Source organism: Theropithecus gelada, chromosome 10 (assembly GCF_003255815.1).
Source record: "Theropithecus gelada isolate Dixy chromosome 10, Tgel_1.0, whole genome shotgun sequence".
In the NCBI taxonomy this organism is placed as follows: Eukaryota; Metazoa; Chordata; class Mammalia; order Primates; family Cercopithecidae; genus Theropithecus; species Theropithecus gelada.
Window position 1 is genome coordinate 53,565,042 of NC_037678.1, and position 18,986 is coordinate 53,584,027.

At 43.4% G+C, this 18,986-nt stretch overlaps 1 protein-coding gene across 3 annotated transcripts in view; it reads right to left on the minus strand.

The window, feature by feature from the left end:
- CSE1L (chromosome segregation 1 like) overlaps nucleotides 1-17,921 on the minus strand; it is a 48,785-nt gene extending 30,864 nt beyond the window's left edge. For all 3 annotated transcript variants that reach the window (XM_025400048.1, XM_025400049.1, XM_025400050.1), the window contains exons 1-3: nucleotides 17,744-17,921; nucleotides 5,113-5,208; nucleotides 1,510-1,652 (exon numbers count right to left, since the gene is read on the minus strand). In XM_025400048.1, the coding sequence (XP_025255833.1) occupies nucleotides 1,510-1,652; nucleotides 5,113-5,197 (228 nt within the window). In that variant the 5' untranslated portion in view covers nucleotides 5,198-5,208; nucleotides 17,744-17,921. The remainder of the gene's footprint in view (nucleotides 1-1,509; nucleotides 1,653-5,112; nucleotides 5,209-17,743) is intronic.
- Nucleotides 17,922-18,986: the final 1,065 nt, after the last annotated feature.

Sequence of the window (18,986 nt, forward strand, 5' to 3'; positions counted from 1 at the left end):
GTTAGAATGCATCCTAGATTATACCACCCAAAGAGATTCTAGAAGTCTCACTAGTTTTACAAATCAAAATAGAGGGAGAGGGCTGGCATGTCTACCAGTAGAGATGGACTTTTAAACATTCTGAGATTTAAAAGACAGTATGTGGCTCTGTTGCCCAAGCTGGAGTGCAGTGGCATGATCTCAGTTCATCGCAACCTCTGCCTCTCAGGCACAAGCGATCCCCCAATCTCAGCCTCCCTAATAGTTGGGACTACAGGCATGCACCACCATATGCCTCGCTAACTTTTATATTTTTTGTAAAGATGGGGTCTCACTTTATTGCCCAAGCTGGTCTTGAATTGCTGAGCTCAAGCAGTCCACCCACTTCAGCCTCCCAAAGTGCTGAAATCACAGGCATGGGCCACCACGCCTGGCCTCTAAGATTTCTTTACCACTCATGGTGATACTTGAGAAATTATACAGGCTTAAAACAATATTTACTCTCTCTTTTATGGAATGAGAAAAAAAGTAAGACTCTAAGAAGTTTTTGAGCGGTTTAAAGTTGACTTTTTAGATAAACTGATGATTTTTGTCAACTGCTAATACTTTGTAACATCTGCTATCACTACAAAAAAGCCTCATCTTTTTCTCTATCATGAGCCAGGCCTTCTCAACCTTAGCATCACTGACATTTTGGCTCAGATAATTCTTTGTTGTATGAAGCTATCTTGTGCACTGTAGGATGCACAGCAGCATCTCTGGCCTCTACCCACTAGATTCCAGTAGCAATCCCCCAGCTATGATGTCTCCAAACATACTGCCAAATGTCCCCTGGTGAGCAAAACTGCCCCCAATTGAGAACCACTGTCCTAAGCTAAGGGAAAAAATGCCTGTTTCTTAATTTATAATTTATTAATCATTAAACCTGTTATAAAATAGGTTTAATCTCAAAATTAGAATATATACATACACATATCCCACAAGACATAGGGCAAAATACCTTATCAAAAATTTGAAATCTAAATTATTTTAAATTCTGCAAATTTTCTATGTATCTGATTTCTTCTCAGCTTTAATTTTCCAACATCAGAAATCACTTCATTTATTCAGACTGTCTTCCCACAATGTCTCGTCACTAGGCGGTGAGTAAAGTGTAAATTCCAAACATAATGGAGATTAAGACCAAGTCTCACTCCCTAGCAACCTGAGGTATGAAGCTGGACAAATTTATATAAATTCAAATGAAATAACAGAAGCTTTGGAAAAAGGTCCTGTTTAATTTTATCTTTGATCCATATCTGAATCCTTTCTTTTTTTGAAACAATGTCTCATTCTATAACTAAAAGGCTAGAGTACAGTGGTGTAACTATAGCTCACTGCAGCCTTGAAGTCCTGGACTCAAGTGATCCTTCTGCCTTAGCCACCATAGTAGTTGGGACTACAAGCACATGCCTTATCTTTGAAGAACACTGCTTATATAAACCTTATAAACATACAGGGTATTAAATTATGTATTCACAAAATACTTACAATTCTCCAGTTCCTTTTAATATAGTTTTTGAATGTTACTGAAGCACATACTTTGATAACATTATCCTGGGACTTTTCCAGTAATGTTAAAAGCAACAGTGGGTAATTCTGATTTCCTTCCACAGATTCAAGAAATTTCTCAGCTGTAAAAGAATTTTCATGTTAGACGACTAAGATAAAAATCTTTCCACCTAATATACGTATCACATACATATCAAAAAAAAGAGAAAAGATTAGGTTATTTGTGGGTCTACAGGGCCTCACTTTTCTATTAAATGGATTCTATATAATGTTACATTAAACTTATATAATGCTTCAGTTTTCAAATCACTTTACCATCCGTTAACTCACATGATTCTCACAAACCTATAAAGTGGCCTGATTGGATGATCATCTCATCTGTAAGAGAAGCTGCTTCCCAGAGAGATTAAGTGACTTCAAGACTTCATATACACATGTCTTATTCCAGAAAGGAGTATTATTAGTACTATTAGTACTAATATTTCTTCTATAGGCTAGTGATGAAGAGCAAATGAGTCAATTCATCCTAATATATTATTATTAGCCATATGGGTCCAGTGATTTACATATATATGTAAGTATATATTATATATATTTTTATTTATTTATATATATAAATATAAAATTTCATCTAGTCGTCACTATTACCCAGAAAAGTAGGTAGCATTTAAAAAATCCAGGCACTAAGGTTAAGCAACTTGTTCAAGATCACACAGCTAGGCTTCACCACTGAAAAAGTTCTAGTGCAGTCCTTATTCTACCTTACCAGCCCTAAGCCTTTTTGTCGAAGTAAAAAAAAAAAAAACTAAAAATTTCTTAATACCAGCAATGAATTTATCCAAAAAATTTACCAATATTTTTTCAACCCAGATTACATTCTGGGATAAATTTCCTGGGTTTATCACGTGTGATGGCAGTACAGTGTTTCTCTTAATTTTTTTCTATCTTTAGCTTCATAAGGCAACACCAAAGATTCTAATATTTTTTGAAAAGTTAATTTCATGTATCATTTAACACCTTCCCTCTTTCTGATTGAGTCCCAAGAGTTTCACTGACATTTTCAAACTCTCCCTGCTTTGTGCTTATCTTGTTTTTTTTGAAGGATGAGGACTGTTAAACTGAAAAATGTTCTTAAGGAGGGGACATACCAGCGTTTTATATGAGTACAGAACGATTTGTTTCTTCCACATAGTAGCCAGCATTTTGTACAGGGCAACACACTACATACATGATTTGAGGAAAAGCCCATGTAAATTGCCAAGTCTCTTTCCTAAATTGTGATAAATACCAAGGAAGTGAGTTTGAGTCTGTTCCTTTCTGTGTTCATTTCTTTCAACTTACCACAATATTCATATGCATATGTTTCTGCACACTCAAGGAGTCTCAAAAAGTCTAGTTGAGTCAGTCTTGTCAGTCAGTCTCAATCCCTGAGAAATGCTATGTTCCCAACTTCCCAGAAACACCAGATTATTTTTACACTCTGTCCTGAATTCATAAAGCAACAGAACCCTTGCCTCACACACTATTTAAAAAAAAATAACTGGCCGGGCGCAGTGGCTCACGCCTGTAATCCCAGCACTTTGGGAGGCCGAGACGAGCAGATCATGAGGTCAGGAGATGGAGACCATCCTGGCTAACACGGTGAAACCCCATCTCTACTAAAAATACAAAAAATTAGGCAGGCGTGGTGGCGGGTGCCTGTAGTCCCAGCTACTTGGGAGGCTGAGGCAGAAGAATGGTATGAACCCAGGAGGCGGAGCTTGCAGTGAGCGGAGATTGAGCCACTGCACTCCAGCCTGGGCGACAGAGTGAGACACCGTCTCAAAAAAAAAAAAAAAAAAAAAAATTAATAGTGTTGGCAACGGCTTTCTTTGAAAGTCTAAGAAGATTAGAGCCATTAACTTCCCTTTATCCAGGAACACATTACTTCTTTACACACTAATAGAAAAACTAATTTGCCGTCTCAGAAACCACAAAGACTTTTCCAGAATAGGATAGATGCATTAACATGTTCATGATTCTGTTCATCATATATAACACACATTCTCTTCCTCATGGAACCCTTCCAAAATCCTCTATGAGCATGCACATTGGTAAGTTTTGAAGAAACAGGTTAAGAGCATTTTAATATGGCCCACATCAAGGATCAATAACTGACTGCTCGCAAGACGTACCTGGCCCAGAAGTAGTTTGGTTTGCACTGTATTTCACTTTTTTTTTTTTTTTTTGAGACAAAGTCTCACTCTGCCACCCAGGCTGGAGTGCAGTGGGGGCAATATTGGCTCACTGCAACCTCCGCCTCCTGGGTTCAAGCGATTCTTGTGCCTCAGCCTCCCAAGTAGCTGGGATTATAGGCGCTCGCCACCACGCCTGGTTAAGTTTTTGTATTTTTTAGTAGAGACCGGGGTTTCACCATGTTAGCCAGGATGGTCTTGATCTCCTGACCTCGTGATCCGCCCACCTCAGCCTCCTAAAGTGCTGGGATTAGAGGTATGAACCATCAGGCCCGGCCCCAAAATCTTTTGAAGTTACTTGCTAATATTTAAAACTGAGGGCACTTCATATAAATATCCTTATTTTTTTTTTTTTTTTTTTTTAATTTTATTTTATTTTATTTTTTTTTGAGACGGAGTCTCGCTGTGTCTCCCAGGCTGGAGTGCAGTGGCGTGATCTCGGCTCACTGCAAGCTCCGCCTCCCGGTTTCACGCCATTCTCCCGCCTCAGCCTCCCAAGTAGCTGAGACTACAGGCGCCCGCCACCACGCCCGGCTAGTTTTTTGTATTTTTAGTAGAGACGGGGTTTCACCATGTTAGCCAGGATAGTCTCGATCTCCTGACCTCGTGATCCACCCGCCTCGGCCTCCCAAAGTGCTGGGATTACAGGCTTGAGCCACCGCGCCCGGCCAAATATCCTTATTTTTCAAGCAAAATTGGAAATCTGATCTTGCAAAACTTGTCTGAATCCCCAAAATTAGCTAGTTCCAAAAAACACTTGCCACTTAACCAGGGCATGTATTCTCCTGATATTACCAGTCTCTATTTGGCCTATCTCCCTCATTTAACTTAATGTCTGAGTCCTGTGAACACCTGAGATCAAAATTTTATTTCTAAGTTTTTAATGGAATCTGGTGAGATTCAAGAAAGAAAAAAAAAGCTCCAGGTCTTAAAATATGTTAGTTAAATCAAACCCAACAGAAAACTAAAAGACAGTAACTGATTATTTGGTTTCATTCACTTAATCACTTTTTAGGCAATTACTCTCCTTTCTATGCCCTAATTATTTTATCTCTAAAGCAGGCAGGTTTTAAGTGGGTATTTTGGAAAAGGTCAAAGACAAAGCATTCTAAACATGTCAGTACTTTTTATCCCTAAACTAGTACTTTTTAATCCCAGAAGATGCCAAATAAAAGCTATTTTACTCAAAAAAGGAAACACACCATGGTATAGCAGCTGTAACACATATAAACTATGGCTGAGAACCAATCTTTTTTTTAAATGTATTTATAAGGAGGCAGATAATACATAGGTTTCTCTCACCTCTCCTGAAGGAATTAATCAACCAAAAAACGTTTATTTTCTTTACCTGGACGTCGGATGGCAGGATCAGGATCGAGGGTTTTCTTTAAATATTCTGTTAGTGTTTGCAAATTTGCATCGCTGAGTTCCATTGCTATAGGATCTAAAATATAAAATGAGATTTGGGTAACTGGTCACTTAAGGAAAAAGTGATTTACATTTTTAAAAAATCCATTTATATTATGGGTCCCTCTGAAAGTCATCCATCTGTTGCTTCTTGTATGGGCAATAAAGAGTTTATTTATTGAGGCAAGAGTCCAGCAAATGAGATGTGTCTTTTTCCCCCAAAACAACAGTGAGACAATTTTATGATAAGGGAGATGAAAAAAAATCCCAAAATTTCAAAAAGATAGTCATAAGAAAAAAAAGCTGAAGGACTGCTTGAAGCCATCAGGAAGTTTATACGATTCAATGCTATGGGAAAGGGCTTACAAAGGTTAAGAAAAAAAAATCACTGGAGGACCTTAGGAGCCTGGGCACAGTGGCTCAGGTCTGTAAATTCCAGCACTTTGGAAGGCTGAGGCAGGTGGATTGCTTGAGCTCAGCAGTTAGAGACCAGCCTGGGCAACAGGGCGAGACCCGTCTCTACCAAAACCACAAAAAAATTGAAGCTGGGCATGATGGTTCATGCCTGTAATCCCAGCACTCTGGGAGGCTGAGGCAGGCGGATCACCTGAGGTCAAGAATTTGAGACCAGCCTGGCCAACACGGTAAAATCCCGTCTCTACTAAAAATACAAAAATTAGTCAGACATGGTGGCAGGAGCCTGTAATCTCAGCTACTCGGGGGGCTGAGGCAGGAGAATCGCTTGAACCCGAGAGGCAAGGTTTCAGTGAGCTGAGATTGCACCATTGCACTACAGCCTGGGCGGTAAGAGCAAAACTCCGTCTCAAAACAAACAAACAAACCCACCCAAAAAATTAGCCAGGTGTGGTAGTGGGCACCTTCGGTCCCAGCTACTCGGAAGGCTGAGGTGGGAAGATGTCTTGAGCCTGGGGGCGGAGGTTGCAGTGAGCTGAGATGGTGCCACTGCACTCCAGCTTGGGTGATGGAGCAAGACCCTGTCTCAAAACAAAAAACAAACAAACAAAAAAACGCCCCACAATAAGAAATTAAAATTTTAAACCGCAAATAAATATCCCACGTAAAGTTCTGAGATTAAAGAAACAATAAATTCCTTCATGTACAACATGTAATCGCAAATACTACAAACAATGTGCTAAGAATTTGCATCTAGGGAGATAAATTCTAGAGTTCAGAAGATGACAGCTAAGATTATGATTCTAGAAGTTTTCATAAAGCTTAAACAAAACTAAATCACAGAATATGCTTGTAAGTGACCAAAAAACTTCACATCTAACAGATGACAAATTAAAAAAAAATTTTTTTTGTAGAGACACGGTCTCACTATGTTGCCCAGGCTGGTCTCAAACTCCTGGACTCAAGCGATCCTCCTGCCTTGGCCTGCCAGGCGTGAGCCACTGTGCCCAGTCCACAAATTTTAAGCTGACTAAATGGCCTACGCCGATTTAACTAGTAAAACGTAGGCTAAGAAATACATAGTTCAAGAGATTTGGCCGGGCGCGGTGGCTCAAGCCTGTAATCCCAGCACTTTGGGAGGCCGAGACGGGCGGATCACAAGGTCAGGAGATCGAGACCATCCTGGCTAACATGGTGAAACCCCGTCTCTACTAAAAAAATACAAAAAACTAGCCGGGCGAGGTGGCAGGCGCCTGTAGTCCCAGCTACTTGGGAGGCTGAGGCAGGAGAATGGCGTAAACCCGGGAGGTGGAGCTTGCAGTGAGCTGAGATCCGGCCACTGCACTCCAGCCTGGGCAACAGAGCGAGACTCCGTCTCAAAAAAAAAAAAAAAAAAAAAGAGATTTATTGTGCAACAAGGTGACTATAATAATGTATTGTATACTTGAAAAATACTGGGTATATTTTAAGTGCTTTCACCACACACACACACACACACACACACCCCCCCCCCCATGTGAAGTAATATATATGTTAATTAGCATGATTTAGCCATTCTACAGTGTACATATATTTCAAAACATGCATATCGTAAATATATACAATTTTGTCATTAAAAATGGAAAAAAAAGGAGTCTGAACCCACCCAATTAAAAGGAAAATGGAAAAAAAACCCCACAGAAACAGCACATACACAAAGTACAAGTGTCAGATGTGCATGATTACCAACAGACCACAAATCCTGGGAATCTTATCAATGGAGCTTTACGGTCTTCAACCTGTTGGTGAGATGATAAAATTAGGTGCAAACTGAGGGAACTTTTTGGGGGTGACAGAATGTTCTAAAATTGGACTGTGGTGACACATGCATAACCTTCATAAATTTACTAAAATTTCCCAAACAGTTCACTTAAAATGGATAAATCTTATAGTATGTAAATTGTACTTCAATAAAGCTATTTTGGGGGGGGCGCAGTGGCTCACACCTGTAGTCCCAACACTTTGGGAGGCTGAGGGGGGTGGATCACCTGAGGTCAGGAGTTTGAGACCAGCCTGGCCAACATGGTGGACCCTGTCTCTACTAAAAATACAAAATTAGCCGGGCGTGGTGGCGTGCACCTGTAATCCCAGTTACTTGGGTGGCTGAGGCAGGAGAATCGCTTGAACCTGGAGGCAGCAGCTGCAGTGAACCAAGATTGTGCCACTGCACTCCAGCCTCGGAAAGAATGAGACTCTGTCTCAAAAACAAAAAACAAACAAACAAAATTTTAGAAAACTCCACTTATGCTTAGATCCTATTAGGCAGCTTTTAGATACATAGCCACATGTAGATGGGAAAGTGGGGCCCTTTCAGGGATGCACCAAATTAACCAGAGGCTTCTATGAAAAAGAAGAAAAAAATTAAACACACAATTTTTTTAAAATGTAAAAAAGGTCAGTGGAAAAAGTTCAAGGATATCATAATTCGATTTATGCAAAAAAACTTCACATATAGAAGAAAACAAAAATACACTCCAAAATGCAGAACAGTGATAACATCTAGGTGATGGATATAAGGAGAGTTTTATTCTCTTCATACTTTTCTAATCTTACAATCACTTATATCTATTACACATTCACAGTCAGGAATTTAAATAATTTTATTATTTTTTTCAGACAGAGTTTTGCTCTGTGGCCCAGACTGGAGTGCAGAGGCATGATCATAGCTCACCACAGCCTCAACCTCCAGGGCTCAAGCCACAACCTCCCACCTCAGCCTCTTGCGTAGCTGGAACTACAGGCGCAATAAACCATGCCTGGCTAATTTTTGTATTTTTTGTAGAGACAGGGTTTCACCATGTTGTGCAGGCTGGTCTTGAATTCCTGACCTCAAGCAATTTTCCTGCCTTGGCATCCCAAAGCATTGGGATTACAGGCATGAGCCACCATGCCAGGACCCATTTATTTTTAAAATGTCTATGACAATATGCAATCAAGTTCTTGTTCGTATACGGAAGGAGCTTCGGAAGACAAGACACAACTGAAATGCCAAGTGCAGGCCTATATACCCTTTACTAGAGTGATGAAATCCAAAAATCAAAAAACTGAAAGTTTGTTTTTTTAAAAAAGTTTGTGGCAAACTCACTTGGCAGCAAAACCAGCCTAAACTGCCTGAGGCTATCAACATAGATTTATCTCACTTAGTATGAAAATTTGTTTCACTAAAGAAATATCAATATGTTTGATTACAGGATGCTACCCCAAGCCCCACTGGGGATGTTGTGTAATCCACACTACGTGCATCGAAAAAAAATCCCAAATTCTGAAACATTTGTCCTCTGAAGTGCCAAATGAATCACAAAGACAGCACCTTAAATGTTAGGAGGTTAAGAAGGGAGTCACGGGGTTATGTGGCCATCTAAGAGTTTCCCAGAGCCTAAGCCTTGAGCTGAACCTTGAAAAATATGTATATCTGAATAGGCAAAGTAGGACGAGGGCACACCTGCCAAAATAAATTGTGTGAGCAAAGTAACAGAGATGGGAAGAGAGAATAGTGGACTAAGAGATCAAGATCAGATCATATAGGTTCCTCCATACTTGGCTGAAGAGTGCCATGATTTAATGTATGGGGAAGCCACAAAGGTTTTCTGAAGTGGGTAAAAATGTAATGAAAGTGGAGTAAGTGGAGTAGAGGACCTTTGGGCTGTTAATGGTTTGCAGAATGGGGGAGGTGTCACATGTATGAACTAGGCACATGATGCTAGATGTTTTCATAGGCTTTGTATCATCTATTCCACACAACCATTTTACACACAAAGAAGGGCACTCAGGTTGACTAAGTCACACATGGTTAATGAATAAAGATCAGATTCAAATCAGTCCGACTCTATAAGTCTACCCTCTTTCTACTACCCAAGGCTGCCTCTTAGGTGGAAATGACAGAGGACTGACCTAGAGTGAAAGCACTCACAACACAATAGAAAGGCTGATGTGAAAAGAGGGCAGCCAGAGGACAACTGAGCAGCAGGAAGCCAGAAAATAAGAAAATATATCTAATGCTGTGCTTATGCAGGGCACTCCCCAACAGCCAGAAACCCCAACCTTCTAAAGAGAATTATCTGTATTCTACATGCTGCAGTCCTTCCCCTTAATTAGAAAATGTGTTTATCACAGGAAGCTAATGTTCTGACTGACTGAGTAGAGCCCACCACCTACCTAATCACTCCCTCTAATCCAGGGTGTACCACTCTATAGGTGTGAAAATCAAGTCCCATTAAACCACACATACAGTCTATTGAGAGGCTACACCCTTTATGGTTTTTTTATGTCACAAGTTTGGAAAATACTACACATTATATCCTGCCCCACTCTGGAGACTCACAATACAAAGCACTTTAAACTCACAAAGTTACTGGTTTACATAAATTCAGAGTCTCCATTGGTGGAAGGCTGAGGCAGATGGATCGCTTGAGCCCAGGAGTTCAAGACCTGCCCAGGCAACATGGCAAAACCTCATCTCTACTAAAAATACAAAAAATTAGCCGGACATGGTGGTGGGGCCCTGTAGTCCTAGCTACTTGGGAGGCTGAGGTGGGAGGATTGCCTAGTCTCTCCCATTATTTGGCTACAGAACCCCTTTTCAATAGAACACACTTTGGAAAGCAATGATTTAATCTATGTATCTTCCTATTCCTTTTTTCTGTGTTGAAATGTTGGATCGGTTATGAAATCATGAAAGTTTGGGCCAGGTGTGGCGGCTCACACCTATAATCCCAGCACTCTCTGAGGCTGAGAGGAGCGGATCACCTGAGCAAACACCTCAAACAGGAGTTTGAGACCAGCCTGGCCAACACGGTGAAACCCTGTCTCTACTAAAAATTAGCTGCGCATGGTAGCACATGCCTGTAATCCCAGTTACTCGGGAGGCTGAGACAGGAGAATCACTTGAACCCGGGAGGCAGAGGTTGCAGTGAGGTGAGACTGCGCCACTGTACTCCAGCCTGGACAACAAGAGAGAAACTCAGTCTCCAAAAAAAAAAAAAAAAAGTTAGTTTGCTGTGGTCAGGTTAAATCATTAACATCAGTGTATCTGAGTTAAAGAAAATTGGCCTTTCTTTGCCATATGCAAATTTATTCTACCTTTGGGGATTCAGGCAAGGTAGCTTGTTAGAAACTTGCCTGGGGAGGGTGCAGGGGGAGATTCACAGATCTACTCTGTCTTTTTAAAAAAAGAGAGAGAGAGAGAGACAGGGGGTCTCACTGTATTGTCCAGATTGGATTCTAACTCCTGAGCTCAAGCAGACCTCCTGCCTCAGCCTCTGGAATAGGTGGGACTAGGCACATGCCACCACACAGGGCTTATTTTCTTGATTTTTAAAAACACACTTCTTAATAAATCTGCATTTCACTTTCTTCATTATGTTTCTCTAGCATTTGTATTATTTCTCAACTAAAACTCCTTAGATTCCTCATAATTACTTGTATTAAACACCAAAATTCCTGGCCAGGTGCAGTGGCTGACACCTGTAAGCCCAGCACTTTGGGAGGACAAGGCAGGTGGATTGCTTGAGCCAGCCTGAGCTAACACAGCAAGACCCTGTTTCTACTAAATATACAAAAAATTAGCCAGGTGTCGTGGCACACACCTGTAGATCCAGCAAGTTGAGACTGCTGTGAGTTGTGATCAGGCCACTGCACTCCAGATTGGGCAATGGGAGTGAGACCCTGTCTCCAAAACCCTGTCTCACCACCACCACCACCACCACCACCAGCAAATCCCTTACCACAGCAGAGTCCACGCAATCTGGCATGTATTGACCTCATGTCCTACCTCTTCCTGGCTCTTGCTACATTCCAGGCACAAAAGCCTTCTGTTCTACAAACTGGCCACAAGAGTTCTCTCTGACCATAATAATGCTCATCCTCTAATTTGATAATGGGCACCATTCAGCACTCAGCCCACTGTCAACTCTTCAAAAAGGCCTTCTAGGACTACCATCTACATCATCCTTGTTTTACTGTGTTAGCAATTACCCTCATTTGAAATCATCTTTAACTTCTTTGTCGTCTCACACACATACTGGACTGCAAGCTCCTGAGGGCAGGGACTTTTGTCTGTATGCTCAGGACCTTCAGCATTATCTGGCACACAGTACATATTTTGTAAGCATTTGTTGTATGACCTAAAGCATAAGTCACAACGTGTCAGTCACCCAGCAAAATGTGAGTTTCCAGTCAAGACTGGAGATTATTCCTTCAGGATCAATCATTAGCAGCCCCAACATAATGTGGGAACTCAGTTGCATGAATGTCAGATGAACAAATGACCAACTTAATTGCCACAATTAAATGTGTTTATTCAAAAGTACTTCAAGAAAGTGAACTTTTAGACTTGTTCTGGCCTGGCAGAATGGCTCATGCCTGTAATCCCAGCACTTTGGGAGGCCGAGGCAGAAGGATCACTTGAGGCTAGGAATTCAAGACCAGTATGGGCAACAAGTGAGACCCTGTCTCTACAATAAATAAAAAAAATTAGCCAGGCATGGTGGCGAGCACTTGTAGTGTCAGCTGCTCTGGAGGCTGAGGCAGAAGGATAGGTTAAGCCCAGAATTTTAAGGCTGCAGTGAGCTATGATCATGCCATTGCATTCTAATCTGGGCAACAGAGTGAGACTCTTGTCTCTGAAAAAAGATTTATCCTGTATTACCTGTTCAAACATGCCAGCGCTTTCACTTTTGTTTCAGGGTTCTGTACTTACTGTTCCCTCTGCCTGCAGAGCTTTGCCCATGGAAAGCTACATGGTTCTCACTGCCTACTTCATTCTCATTCAGGACTCTCTTGTTTTTTTTTGGAGACAGCGGTCTTTGCTCTGTCACCCAGGCTGGAATGCAATGGCGTGATCTCAGCTCACTGCAGCCCCTGCCTTCCAGGTTCAAGCGATTCTCCTGCCTCAACCTCCCAAGTAGCTGGGACTACAGGTGCATGCCACCACGCTCGGCTAATTTTTGCACTTATAGTAGCGATGGGGTTTCACCATGTTGGCCAGGCTAATCTCAAACTCCTGACCTCAGGTGATCTGCCCGCCCCAGCCTCCCAAAGTGCTGGAATTACAGGCATGAGCCACCGTGCCCGGCCTGAAAGGACTCTTTTCAAATGTCATCTTTTTTTCAGAGATGCCTTGCTGCACCATCCTATCTAAAAGAGGATTCACCTCAGTTACTCTCCATGCCCTTACTCTACTATTTTCCAAGTACATTTTATCAGGCATATTAACTTCTTTTGTCATTTACTGTGCTTCTTTCTTCACTAGATTGCAAACTCCATCGATAGCAGGGACTTTGTGCTTTGTTCACTGCTATCTCCCTAGAGTCTTACAATAGTGATGAGCACCTATTATATATTTGTTGTACTATTTTAAAAAGCTAGATACCTTTGATGTTTCCATCAAAAATATTATTCTTCATCTTTATTTTGGTTGGTTGACTGTGTCAAACAGGAAGAGGTGGACACGACCTTTTAGATTCTAAAACCACAACAGGCTGAGCAAGATGGATCACTTCTGTAATCCCAGCACTTTGGGAGGCTGAGATGGGACGATCACTTGACCCCAAGGACCGTTCAAGACCAGATTTGGCAACAATAGTGAGATCCTGTCTCTACAAAAATTTAAAAAATTAGCTGGGCTCGGTGGTACCCTCCTGTGGTCCTAGCTACTAGGGAAGTTGAGGCAGGAGGATCGCTTGAGCCTGGGAGGTCGAGGCTGCAATAAGCTGCGGTCTTGCCACTGCAGTCCAGTCTGGGTGACTGAGTGAAATCCTGTCTCTAAAAATAAAATAAAATAAAATAAAAATAAATAAATAAAACCACATAATAGAATGAAACCTAAAATGATTAAGTTGAGATGCTAGGGTAGGACTATTTTTAAGTTTTAGAAAAAGTGAGGGGTTACATAAATATGCATGTTATAATCCCTCAAAGTTAAAATACTACATAGATCCCAGAATCTTAATATTCTTTTTTAAGACAGGGTCTGGGTCTGTTGCCTAGACTGGAGAAATGCAGCGGTATAATTCTGACCCACTGAAACCTCTGCCTCCTGGGCTCAAGCCATCCTTCTACTCCAGCCTCCCAAGTAGCTGGGACTACAGGCACGCACCACCACACCTGGCTAATTTTTGTGTTCTTTCTGTAGACGGGGTTCCCATGTTTCCCAGGGTGGTCCAGAACTCCTGAGCTCAAGTGATTCACTCACCTTGGCCTCCCAAAGTTTATTCTTTGGGAATTTTCTTTAAGGAACTATTTGTCAACAAATCCTTTTTATATCACCTTACTGATAAAGTCTATAAAACCAAATTCTAAGCTTATCTTTGATTTGAGAAAATGAGAGAAATCAGGGACTTTTAGAGAACATTCTGCAGGTATTCATAATTATCAACAAGATCAAGGTCTAATCTTATGTGACCACAAGTAAAGGTACTTTGACATTCTGAAATATTAGCAATATATAAATGCAAAAAGTGTTACTGATCTAAAAATGACTCAAACTAGAAACAAAAAATTATTTTGGCCAAGTAGGGTGGCTCATGCCTATAATCCCAGCTCTTTGGGAGGCCGAGGTAAGCAGATTGGTTGAGTCCAGGAGTTTGAGACCAACATGGGCAACATGGTGAAACCCCATCTCTACAAAAAAATATGAAAATTAGTTGAGTGTGGTGGTGCATGCCTGTAGTCCTAGCTACTTGGGAGGCTGAGGTAGGATAGGCTGAGCCCAGGTCAGCCCAGGCAACACAGTAAGATGGTGTCTTTAAAACAAAAAAGGAGAGAGAGAGAAGAATTCATTTTTATCACCTTTAAATGAGAGGGTGATACTTTTCTTTCTCCACGGAACTATCTTTGGAAATCCCTATCAATACACAATTTAAAAATTTAAAAAAGCATCACAATAAATCAGTTATGCCTGACATCTAAATTTCCAAGTTCTTCTTGTTGAATGAATGGCCAGACCTAAGTCTAGCATCTTCCCATAGGCCCTCAGTTATAGGTGGAGATTTCTGGAATTTCTGGCCTTGTTTTCCAAAGCCATCTCACAGACATCTGTGACATAAGCTGATCCAAGATATCTGCCTTTTTCTTAGATATGTCCTCAACACATTAGAGAACCATTCCCGAGGCCTTAAATTTGGGAGTAGGGAAAGAGATCCAATGAATGAAAACTATCTGGCACCCATATATGAAGAACATATCCCAACACCTCAACCTACCCTCTGCTTTCTAATCATAGGAATATACCACTTAGAATCAAATCCAAACTCCTTACATTGCCTACAAAGCCTTCTATGATCCGGGTCCTGGATACTTCTCCCTTCTTCACATAACACTCTAGGAACCTAAGATATTCCTTAAATATTTCAATATTCCAAGCCGGTTCCTATCCCTGAGTCTTCTATTCTCTCTACCTGGAATGTTCTGCCCCTCACCTTTTTTTTTTTTTTTGAGACGGAGTCTCGCTCTGTCGCCCAGGCTGGAGTGCTGTGGCCGGATCTCAGCTCACTGCAAGCTCCGCCTCCCGGGTTCACGCCATTCTCCTGCCTCAGCCTCCGGAGTAGCTGGGACTACAGGCGCCCGCCACCTCGCCCGGCTAGTTTTTTTTTTGTATTTTTTAGTAGAGACGGGGTTTCACCGTGTTAGCCAGGATGGTCTCGATCTCCCGACCTCGTGATCCGCCCGTCTCGGCCTCCCAAAGTGCTGGGATTACAAGCTTGAGCCACCGCGCCCGGCCTGCCCCTCACCTTTTAATGGCTGGTCTCTACCCAAATATCACCTCCTCAGAAAAGCCTTCTTCACCTGTCACATAATTCTGTCACTATCTGAAATTATCTAATGTTTTTTCTTTCACCCACGAGAATACATGGTTCTCAAGGGAAGGGACCCTCTCCATTTTTGCTTTTTCACTATATTCCCAGAGATTAAGTGGATGCTCAATAAAGTTATTAAATAAACAAATTAATTCCAAAACTAGAGCACTGCTCTTGCATCCATCCAATCCTATCTCAGACCCCAACCAGCAGAAGTAATCAGAAGGGGAGAGAGACTTCCCTTGCACTGGTGGTAAGAAGTGAAAGATAGGCCGGGCGCGGTGGCTCAAGCCTGTAATCCCAGCACTTTGGGAGGCCGAGGCGGGTGGATCATGAGGTCAGGAGATCGAGACCATCCTGGTTAACATGGTGAAACCCCGTCTCTACTAAAAATACAAAAAACTAGCCGGGCGTGGTGGCGGGCGCCTGTAGTCCCAGCTACTCGGAGGCTGAGGCAGGAGAATGGCGTGAACCTGGGAGGCGGAGCTTGCAGTGAGCCGAGATCGCGCCACTGCACTCCAGCCTGGGTGACACAGCGCGAGACTCCGTCTCAAAAAAAAAAAAAAAAAAAAAAGAAGTGAAAGATAAAGGGTTGTAGGAGGGGAGCGACTAGGTCCATTAGGATCCTCTGAAAGCATGCCAAAAAGGAAAAAAAAAAGACATACAAAGAAAGGCCAAAGATCTGACGATGTGGGTCCAAGGTGAGGCGAAAAAGAACAATTGGTGGAATCCAAGAGTAAAGGGTCCTCTTCTGTGCCTCCAAGGAAGAATAATACTTGTGCATCTACCATGTGGCAAGCACGGGGGCGGTGGGGGCAAGGGGGAGGTGGCACCCACCAGGGAGAGAGAAGCAAGACAGACAAGGTCGTTGCTCTCAAACAGCTTACATTCTAGCAGTTGAGAAAGATAATAAGTAAGCAATAAGTAATTGTTAGTAAATGCTATGAAGTAACTAAAACCAGGTGATGTTGATGGACAGCCATGAGAGAAGGGTCCTAGAGAGGTTGATTAGGCAGCTTGACAACATGGTGAAACCCCGTCTCTAATAAAAATACAAAAATTAGCCGGGTGTGGTGGCATGCACCTGTAGTCTCAGCTACTCGGGAGGCTGAGGCAGGAGAATCGCTTGAATCCGGGAGGCGGAGGTTGCAGTGAGCCGAGATCGCACCACTGCACTCCAGCCTGGGAGGCAGAGCGAGACTCCCTCTCACAAAAAAGAAAAAGAAAAGAGGTTGGTTAGCGGAGGCCTAAGGTGAGGGAAACTTGGGAGGGGGCCTGCCTTGCAAAAATGATGTTGGTAATTCCCCAGCAAACAAAAGGAACGTGCAAATAATTTTAAATCGGAATAAGCCTGGAATATGGAAGAAAACAGAAAACCATACTGGCTAAGGAGAAAGATGGGTGGGAGAGATGAATAAACAACCATCAGCTCCCAGGCAACCTTTGTAAACCACGGTAAATAACTCAGAGCATCCTCAAAGCCACTCTACGAGGTAGATTCCGTTATTAAACCCATTTTGCAGCTAAGGAAATGGAGGCTCAGTGAGCTAAGGTGACCAGCCCCAAGTTACACCCCTAGAGAGAGGCTACGTCTGGAATGAACCCAGGCGATATAATTCCAAAGTCTATGCTCCGAACCACCACGGCACAGCGTTTCTCCCAGAATGAGGGAACCCCCCTGTTACAGGGGATTTCTATGTCCCGGGTGTACCGACTAGAATTCTCACAAACGATTCAGCAAAGTGAGATCACGATGCCCATTTTACAGTCAGGGATTCAAGTACAGAGGTTAGAGAGGGTGAGTTCGCGGGCTTCACTAGAGTTCTGGCAAGGGGGGGATCGCGCGGCAGCCGCAGCTCCACGCGTCCGCAGTCCCCGCCTGGGCAGGCCTCGGAGCCGCACACCCAGCTCGCGCGGCTGGAAGCCCCCGTCGCAGAGAACGGACACGCGAGCGCGACCAATAAGCAGCAGCCTTTCCGAGCGGAGACGCGACGGCGCAACCAATCAGCGCCGTGATGGAGAGGAAAGGGCGGGCAATCCGCAGGCTCGCGTTAGGCCGCGCCTCAGCTGCCCTCACCCCTCACAGGCCCCGGAGCCGTTGGGCCTGGGTCAGAGTCCTAGGACGGCGCGAGGCGCGGCGAGCGCTGCCTAGGGAGGCGAAGACCTTGCCTCAGCGCACCGCCCGAGCCCCGCGCCCACATTCCGCTCTCGCCCAGAGGCGCGGTTCTCACTCCCTAGCGCTCGGAAGTACCGGGAGCGCCTCATCCCTTCCTCAGCTGGGGCCCAAGAGCCACTCTGGTAGGCCGTGCACGGCCCGCGCCTCACCTCGTGGGGATACAGAAACGGAGGAGGGAACCCCAGCCGCGGACTGTAGCTGGCACTACCCGCTCCTGCAGCCGCTCCGCCTCACATTCAAACCCCGGCAAAATGGCGCGACAGCGAGGCTGAGGCCAGATCGCATGCGCGAGCGGTCCGCTGCAGGGGGCGGGGCCAGGAATGCTCTGTCCCCACCCAAGTTCTAAGGGCCAATCCGGATCCCGCTCTGTTTCTGCGCTGATGTCACAAGTGACAATGCCCTTTGGCTCTGACCATTCCAACAGGCTTCACGGTTTCCGTTTTCCAAAGAGGAACGCAGATTCAGCGAGCGGCTGCTGGCTTGTGACCTATTTTGATGTCAGGGCTTGGCACGTAGGAATTGTTCAATGCTGATCGATCCAAGGTCATGCACATAGGGTCTCAGACGCAGGAGAACTTCCTGTCCCTCTTGGAGCTTCTAGTTTAGAGGGAGACACGGCCAGGCAGGTCTCGAACTCCTGGCCTCAAGTGATCCGCACACCTTGACCTCCCAAAATGCTGGGATTCCTGGCGTGAGCCACCGCGCCTGACTTGGTATGTAAGTTTTTGGTACCCATTACAGCCGACAAACCTACATGATCTGGTCCCTGCCTGCCCTGATCACCTTCTGCTTCCCTCCTCCTCACCCTCACTCAGCTCCGCCACCCCACTTTCTTCTTGTTCCTCTAAGCTCCAAGCTTATTTCCACTTTAGAGCGTTTGTACTTGCTGTTCCCTGTGCTGGGATGTTCTAGATCCCTGAATTATTGGCTCCTTCTTTACGTTTAGATTCCAGCTCAAATGTCACCTCCACAAAGAGGCCTGTCTGAAATTGCCCACACAGCATCACCCAGAACACAATTTAGCGCTGCCAGTTTTAGCAAATAAAATGCAGGCTGCCCAGGTCAATGTGAATTTTAGAAAAAAATTTATAATTTTCTAGTATAAATATTGTATAGGACATATTTATACTTAAAAATCATGCATTGCTTATCTGAAATTCACATTGAACTGGGTGCCCAGTATTTGATCTGGTAGCCCTAGTTCCGTGATATCATTATGGTATTTATCACTCCCCAACTAATTGTCTCTTCTTTGTTTATTGTCGTTCCTCCTTCCGCCTCTCCCCTCTTAAACCCCTGCCCTTCTCCCCCCATCCATAACCTAAGGGATTCTATACAGCAAGGGCTTTTCTTTTTTTTTTTTTTTTTTTTTTTAAAGAGACAGGGTCTTGC